An 8,445-nucleotide genomic window follows, 5' to 3' on the forward strand; every position below is an offset into this window, starting at 1 on the left:
CCTATAGAAAAATCATATATAGGACAAAAAAGATGTTAGAAATTTAGGGGTAAAAGCACTTGGAAAGTATGAGAATTGTGTAATCACTTTCAGATTGAAGTATTTGGGTGGTATTCCCAATCTTTAAACGGATAAGACTCAGAATGATAAGAGAACGGAACAAAGAATAAGATGTATAAATTTCGTGAGTACCAAATGTATGACCAAAAAATGGTTAAGTACCTTTCTCATCAGAAAATTGTCACAAGACAGATTTTATGTCTGAAAAACTGTCATTAAAACAATTTTATGTCTGAAAACTATCACTAATTCGGGTTCTTTCTATAAGGGTCAAAACAAAGTCAAAATCATGTTTATTTTCAAGAATTCAGCTCTCTTCCTCGGCCCCACCATGGGCTCTTCCCCTTGGACCCCGTTAAGGGTTGCCTCCCCTTAGACCTCGCTCCCAGGGGCGCTGCCTCGGACCCCTGTTCGTTCAGGGGCTTCAAAGCCCTTAAATGACAGTCTACTTTGAATCTTGAATAAACTTAAACAATTATGCACTCTACACCTTCCTTACTTGTATAATATTTATCAAGATTGATTTTGGTCAACAAGTTACTCCATTACACTTAAATACACATTGATGATACAAATCATCAACAAAAGAAGTATCATGCCAAATTACTTATGTGGAATTTATAAGCAAAGTGGTCATTTATTTAAATTCAAAAAATTGTTTTGATAATGAAATGAGACATAATAAAAACTAAAAATGGTGTATGTAAAAAAAATGATAAAAATTAATAGCAAAAATTTAGAAAAAAAAAAGTCAAAAAAATATATTAAAAATAGAATAAAAAGTGAGGTTTAGAAAACTATAATATTTTGAAACTACACATATTTGATAAATATTTTTAAAACTGTACCTGTTTGTGAAATAAATTTTAAAAAATCATTTTGGTCAAAAAAAAAATGTCTTAGGCCTCAAAAGTGCATAGATTATACGCCTCCAATTTCAATCATTACTTTTAAGTTGCATTAGAGTAATCATAATAAACCAATTTTGAATGTTTTTGTTTATTCGATTCAAATCAGAGGATGAGCATTAAGAATGAAATTCCATAAAAACACAAATCCTAATCTACATCAGATTTTAATATACATAATTTGGTGGATAAGTATTTCTATGAAATTTCATAGGTAACTAGTTATATTGGGCGGAAGATTTAAAAAAGTTATGGAAAATGTTACGGTACATAATATAAATATACCCAACTACTAAAAACTAGGGGTGAACAAAAACCGAACCGCAAACCGAAAAAACCGCATAAAACGAAACCGAAATAAAAACCGACGGTGCAGTTTTTAGTTTTGCAAAAACCGAAAATGTTCGTTGCGGTGCGGTTTCTAGTTTTGCAAAAACCGCAAAAAACCGAACCGCACCGCATATATATATATATATATATATATATATATATATATATATATATATATATATATTAAGTGTTGATATTTGTAAGAACCAAGAACTCGTGACAATTAAAATTTCTATATATTAATTGATATTTTATCTCATTTAATGTGAAACAAATATTATATTTAATTTGTATTATATTCAAACATTAGAAGCATGTTGGATGAATGATTATGTCATTTGATTTCAAACCAATATGGTGGTATCATAAAAACTGAACCGCAAAAAACGAAAAGACAAAAAAAATAAAAAAATCCAAAAAATAAAATAAAACAAAAAAAACTGCAAAAAAAACGAACCGCAAAAAACCGAAAAAAAACCGCAAAAACCGAACCGCATAAAAACCGAACGGTGCGGTTTCTAAACTTCAAAAAACCGAAGTTGCGGTTTTCGGCTCGGTTTTAGGCAAAAACCGTACCGAACCGCACCATGGTCACCACTACTAAAAACATTGAAAATAGTTTGATGGTTATATTAATGGGTTATTTTCCAACGTACTAACTCTTTTTTTCTTTATATTAACAGAATAATAAATTCAAATTAATATGATAAAATATAACTACTTATATTGAACCCCTTGCATTGATTTAGTGCAACCTCTTTCATAAGAATTTATGGATTCTCTTGTTTTCTTACAATATCTCGAGAATACACAAAGTAACAAAGTTTCTCTTTTAATGAAGAAACAAATCCTATCTAGTAATATGAGAAATAAATGAATCTATCTCCATGTGTGTTACTCCGCCTTTTTCTACCGAGCGCCTAACATCATCACCAAGTTTAGCAGCTCTCTTCCTCATGGCATCTCCCTCATCAGAAGCCATCAATTTCCGAATACTTGTTTCAATAGTTGAAGATGTTACTAACTCACCACGACGCTCCCAATCCCTTACACTTATGCCAGTCTTTAGCACCTCTGTTACTAGCGTAGCGTTTCTTGGTTGATCTGAATGCATTGGCCATGCAGCTATAGGAACTCCCATGGTGATGCTCTCCATACTCGAATTCCAACCACAGTGACTCATAAATCCGCCTGTTGCAGGGTGAGCTAGTATCTCTAACTGTGGTGCCCATTCTCTCACCACCAATCCTTGTTCTCCAAGTCTCTCTTCAAACCCTTTTGGCAATTCAACTCTCCTAACTTCGCCATCGAAGATATCTCCTTTATCAGCATCTCGTAGAACCCAAATAAACTTATGTTGACTATTCTCTAATCCATTAGCAAGTTCTCGGATCTCGTCATCGGATAATGAAGTTGTTGTGCCAAATGCAACATATATCACCGAGTCTTTAGCTTGTTTGTCAAGCCATTCTAGCGATATGTGACGTTTCCCAAGGTTTTCTTTATCGCTTATGGCCACTGGATTAAAAGGCCCCATAGCCCATTGCTTTGTACTTCCAGACAATCCTTCTTTCGCAAGATAGTCAATGAATTGCCTATCGAAAACGTTGCATGTGTCATGAAGATTACCCGAATTAAACGTATTGCAGACTTGATGACTCATCATGGATTCTATAAAGTCTGCTGGTATAGATCCTTCAAAAGCAGGGACCTTTGTAAGTTGTTTATAGGATTCATCATCATCATCTAAACATGGTTTTCCTTTCCCTTCCCAAAGGTACGAGAACGTGGTAAAAGCTGAAGCACAATGGAAGACATAAGCTTCTGCGTTTTCATATGAAACCACATCTTGAACGACTGTGCTCATTAGATAGTCATGAACGATGATAACTCGCCTGGTTGTCGGAGCAATATCAGCCAATAGTTTTGCAAAAGGTTCACGAAGAGTAGATGGTAGATGAAACGATGGAAGAAGGTGTGAAGGGAATTTGTCGGAAGCATTAGGGTCCGGAGTAGGGGATTCGAAATTGGGTGTCTCAAACTCATGGAAATGGATATTAATGGCGGAGGTGGGATCCCAACCATGGATACGAAGCTTTGCTTGGCGGTTGTGGGTGGTGGTGCCGACAATATGGATCGGTAGATTATAAGAGGAAAGGAGACGGGACAGGTGGAGGAGTTGGTTGAGATGACCTTGTGCTACAAATGGTACCACTAACACCACCACTTCTTTCGTTTCCATGTTAAATATAATTAGGTTATCAACTTTGTGTGAATCGTTTTTGTGATTGTTGCATATTTATAAATGAATGTGTAATGTTTTTTTTTTTTTCGAATGAACTTGTGACAAAAGTTTGCCGTCTTAGTTTCATGATGTCTTCTAGATTCAATAACATTACAAATGATACTTGACAAGAAAATAATTTTACCTTAAAAAATATTATTAATTTGAACGTTGGTGTCTAGGGAAAATCAAATTGGCGTTTGCCTTGTGTCTATCAACTTTCCGTGAGTAAGACATTTTTGTCTTGAAACTTGATAAAAACAAAAGTACTTTGTTAATTTATATAATAAAGTATATTGTTTAAAATAAAAAATTAATATAGATCAGACATATTATTATTTTATATGTATATATATATAGCCTTTTCTTTTACGCAATGGATGATATATTTAAAAAAAGAAAATACACACAAAGGCTTAATAAATTAATAAATTAAATCGCCCAAGAAAGATACATGTGCAATACACAACAGATAAACATAAAGTATGTATATACATATTAACATATACATAAAGCTGAGAGCCAATGGGATTTGAAATCACTAGGAATATGTTTGATACAAGTTTTCTACCATCTTGTGATTCGATGCCAGTTGGCCTATGCTTTTAGTCCTAGACGCAACAAAGTATGTATTTGAAACAAAACAAAAATGCATACCAACAAACATTCGTTGTTTTCCAACTAGGATTGATGGACATGTATGTATATAAACTTATAAATATTTACATACGAAACAATATAAATGATATACACATTCACACAGATATATACCCATACATACACAAACATGTATATATATGTACATATTAACATATACATGCATATATATATATGTATATTGTCAGAACCGATTTAAATTATAATGGCATATCTCCCATCTCTTAAAACTTTCATATCTCGACATGATTTTTATTGTGTTTTGTATAAGTTGTCTTGTTAATATGCTACTATGCTTCTACAAATTAAAAACTAATAAGAATCTAAAAAAGGAAAGGAAATAAATTACACCAATGGTCTGCATGTGTTTGGTTCGTAATTTTTTTTTAGCTCGACGGTCCTTCAAACTTTAATTTATTGCATATTTTGTCCCTGCATACATAAAAAAATAAAAAAAAAATAAAAAAAAAAAAAAAAAAAACTATTTTGTCCTTACTCAATGAGTTTTAAATTTTTAATTATTTATTTATATCTTTTCTTTGAGGTTTCAAGACTTTCAAAAGGGTAGAGTGGGGATAAAAAGGATTGTGAGGAGGGAGGGTATTTCTTTATTTAAATTTTTTTTCTAATAAGATAATATTAATAAAAAAAAATAAAAAATGTTATAAGGACATGACAGTTGACAAAGGAGTAAAGTCGCTAAACCATAAACAAAACAAAAGAGCGACTAACTTAGAAAAGGGGTTAGAAACCAAAGAAACAAGATATCCCAAATCATAAGGACCATGCGTGTAATTTACTCAAAAAAAATAAAATTGAAAACCTATTCACTATACTTTTAAGATTTTCACCTACAATATACATTGATGTACTAATTTTGTTTTTGCAAGATTTGTAGTTTACATTGATTTTCTATAAAAGTACAACCCTAAAAATTTAAAAGTATAGTCACAGAACAAAAGATGGTGTACAACAACTTGCACATTTTTTCAAATAAGAATGTCTTGAACAATAAACTAATCCACTATTGAATCGGTACATGAGGGAAATTCTTGTTTGAAAAAAAAAAAAAAAAAAAAAATGAAGGCTTTGAAACTGGTGGAAAACAAGAGCAAGATCAAGGGCTACAAAGGTTCTTGAGATCTTCTTCCTGGGCATACCAACTTGGTATTATTTTGACCAAATGAGGATAAAGATCCTTGTATGAGTTTCTGATTGTCCCTTCTGCAACTCCAGTTGCAAGTGCCACATCTGCATATCATTCAAATGTTAATAATCTCAAGTAATATATATCTCTTTTTATATATCAACTCAAAAGAGTGGAATTTTTACCTTTGAGTGGTTTCTTATCATCAGAAAGTTGAGTTACTATGTAAATAACAGCTGCAGCAATAGAGATTGGACTTCTCCTGAAAAACATTTTAGATTTTAACCACTATTTTCAATGACTTGATCAAAAAGATTGAAACTTAAATCACCAATGAGTAAAAACCAAAATATAGATATTTTTCCAAATTACCTTATATCAAACTCCTCTGACTTTTGGACAGATTCTTGTGCAGCTTTAACAGTCTGATTTGTCATACCAAGATTGGAACAAAAACGCCTCTGAATGCAAATAAAACACAAGAACCCAAACAAGTTAGAAACTTTAAAGAATAAAAGAATATGATAACCTCTGAATGAAACCCTACCTAATTCTCTTAACCATTAAGAAACTTAGAATCATTCAGCACCAAATGGTCCAGTTTTATATATTAAAAGAAAAAGAAACTGACCATAAAGTCACCAGCATGTATAGTCCCCATCTCTACAGATTGACCCATTTCAAGCTCAAGTTGTTTGACAATGTATTCTTTTGCACGACCAATTTCCTTCTTTGTTGCTCCATTAGCAACCGAACAGATTTCTATTTTGAACAAATGTTCAGAGAAATCTCATTCATATACACAGAGACACATGAAGCATCCAATTTTTTTTTAAGAAAAAAAAAAAACAAAAGGTTTGTAATACCCTTTACAGTTCGTGGCTTATCTTCTTGACGACATGCAATGTAAAGACAAGCAGCCAAGATTGCATCTTGGTTTCTTCCTCTACTCGATTTTTGATCTTCTACTTTCTTGAATATCTCATTAGCTCGATCCTATTTACATAAAACCAACAAGAATTCTATGAAAAAAATAAAAGGGTATGAAAGATTGTAATGACTAATAACTAATAACCCCTCCCACATGGATAGAATCATAGAAAGTAGGAAGTAAGTGATACAGAGGTTATATATTGTCATGGATAGCAATAGCATACCTTAATTGTTGCAACAAGGCCCAACCTGAATGACAAATGAAATGCATTAGATACTATAAAGAGCTAAAAATGGAATTGCCATCGGTATATGTAAGAATGAGATATGTATGAACCTCATATTTTGGCAAAATTATTTATGCAGAAAAATGAAATTCATATTTTGGTAAGATGATTGTTCAAGTTAAGAAATTGAATATGCCAAAATGAAACAAGGTGTTTGAATTTTGAACCAAAGTTACTTGTTTATAATCTAGTCTTGAAAGAGCACAATCAGTTTAGAAATTTTATGCCCATTAAACAAGTAAGAAGCTTTCATAGGTTAGATGTTTCTTGAATAGTTATTAGTCCATGTGCTCCATGACAATTGCAAACATTTCCATTTTTGAATGTCCTAAGAAAATGGCAAAATTCCCTTTCAGTCATTTTTAAGGTATAATACAAATTTTGCCTATAGTCATCAATCAAAGTTGTATTGTTAAATTTTGGTCCATAGTTTCCATTGGCTACTCATATAGAAACCCTATACCTTCAACATATAAATCAAACAATGTTCAAACATCAAAGCTAAGGTAGTATAACAAAAAGGTTTCATCTTGCCCTAGCATCTCTGGATCCTGATGGAGTTTCAAAATATAAATTACCAAAATTTCAATAACCTCGGGACTAAACAGAACCCTAAATAATCACAATTTCAAGCAGACGTATACAGATAAAAGTACTGTAAGAATCACACCTGTCAGACATCGTTGCGATTGTTTTAAACGCCATGATTAGAGACCGATCCGGATTCGACCCTCGGTTCTGCCATCGTCCCAAAGACGATGACAGGAAATCGCTGGTGACGCCATTAGGTTTGGAAATCACGGTTGACAAGCCGCCGTCGTTGAGAAGGACATTGGTAGGGCCACCGACACGGACAGGATCGTTATCCCCTGACTCGTTGGCGAAGGTACGCCACTCGGACGTCTCGTCGATGGAATGGGACTCAAGGACGAGTCCACACTCGGAACAGACGGTGTCTCCGGCGGAGTGGTCGAACACGACCTCGGTGCTCTTTCTGCAGTCGGAGCAGTACGCATCTGCCATGTCTTTAGGATTTAATTTATCTTTTTTGCACAAATTTATGTAATTATCTCTGAGGTTGATGTGGGAATTTGGAGATTTGGTGGATAAAAGTTCAGATCATATGATTTCTTTAGAGTTTGCAATCTGACATTGGTGGGGAGCCGCCGAAGGTGAAGTAACGGAGAAAACTCGAAAGGGCAAAGATTGCCTCTCTGGGGATTTTCTTAGGCGGTGGTTTTTACGATATTAATTGCTTTATTAATAATAATTTCCTCACTAAATTATCTGAAATATCTTATTTTTATTATTAGATCTTTTTTCACTTGATTCGTACGTTTAAAAATCTCAATTAGGTTCTATTTTTTCTTTTATCAATATAAACTACTTTTCATTTGTTTATCCACTTAGGTTTTTTAATTTTTACTACACTACTATCTATTTTCATAAAGAGCTCGTACATAACTTTCTTTTGTTGACACTTAGTTCATGTCACGATGTTGCTTCTTTTGACTAGTTGATACCGTGTGTCATTTAACATATTTCCGGTTAAGTCATGCTAACTTTGTTTATTTGGATTAACTAATAAGTAAGCAAGATATTAAAGCTATAAGGCTTTGATATGGAAACACGTATGTATATTACTTCTAACTCTCAAGTATACAAACCATTTCTCGGTGGTTTGGATCAAATGACTACACCCTTATTTATAGGGACTTTACACCTCCTTTTGGGAAGATTCTAGATCTCGTATATTCTTAACTACTCTAGATTGTTATATCAATGTCTATATGACTATATCAAGACTATTATAGATTCTTCCATCTAGTTTTATACTTA

The 8,445-nt window shown here is 33.0% G+C and overlaps 2 protein-coding genes across 2 annotated transcripts; both read right to left on the reverse strand.

Annotated features, from left to right (window-relative positions):
* Window positions 1-2,056: 2,056 nt before the first annotated feature.
* LOC145111929 (zeatin O-glucosyltransferase-like) lies at window positions 2,057-3,574 on the reverse strand. Its single transcript, XM_079048163.1, has one exon. The coding sequence runs from the start codon at window positions 3,538-3,540 to the stop codon at window positions 2,149-2,151; it is 1,392 nt and encodes a 463-aa protein (XP_078904289.1). The 5' UTR covers window positions 3,541-3,574; the 3' UTR covers window positions 2,057-2,148.
* A 1,633-nt stretch (window positions 3,575-5,207) lies between these two features.
* Window positions 5,208-7,853, reverse strand: LOC145111930 (transcription initiation factor IIB-2-like). The gene is made up of 7 exons (XM_079048164.1): window positions 7,277-7,853; window positions 6,544-6,568; window positions 6,253-6,382; window positions 6,018-6,148; window positions 5,759-5,847; window positions 5,572-5,648; window positions 5,208-5,490 (listed from the first exon to the last, which is right to left on the reverse strand). Exons 1-7 carry the CDS (start codon window positions 7,627-7,629, stop codon window positions 5,357-5,359), a joined length of 939 nt encoding a protein of 312 aa, XP_078904290.1. The 5' UTR covers window positions 7,630-7,853; the 3' UTR covers window positions 5,208-5,356.
* Between the last annotated feature and the right edge of the window lie 592 nt (window positions 7,854-8,445).

The sequence above is a fragment of the Lactuca virosa genome, chromosome 5 (assembly GCF_052849685.1).
Source record: "Lactuca virosa cultivar CGN04683 chromosome 5, Lactuca_virosa_CGN04683_v6, whole genome shotgun sequence".
In the NCBI taxonomy this organism is placed as follows: domain Eukaryota; kingdom Viridiplantae; phylum Streptophyta; class Magnoliopsida; order Asterales; family Asteraceae; genus Lactuca; species Lactuca virosa.

Coding starts and splice junctions, on each gene's coding strand:
- LOC145111929 (XM_079048163.1), bottom strand. CDS start 3,540: ATGGAAACGAAAGAAGTGGTGGTGTTAGTGGTACCATTTGTAGCACAA.
- LOC145111930 (XM_079048164.1), bottom strand. CDS start 7,629: ATGGCAGATGCGTACTGCTCCGACTGCAGAAAGAGCACCGAGGTCGTG. Junction 6,149..6,252: donor TAAGCCACGAACTGTAAAGG/GTATTACAAACC, acceptor TGTTCAAAATAG/AAATCTGTTCGGTTGCTAAT. Junction 5,649..5,758: donor TCAGAGGAGTTTGATATAAG/GTAATTTGGAAA, acceptor AATGTTTTTCAG/GAGAAGTCCAATCTCTATTG.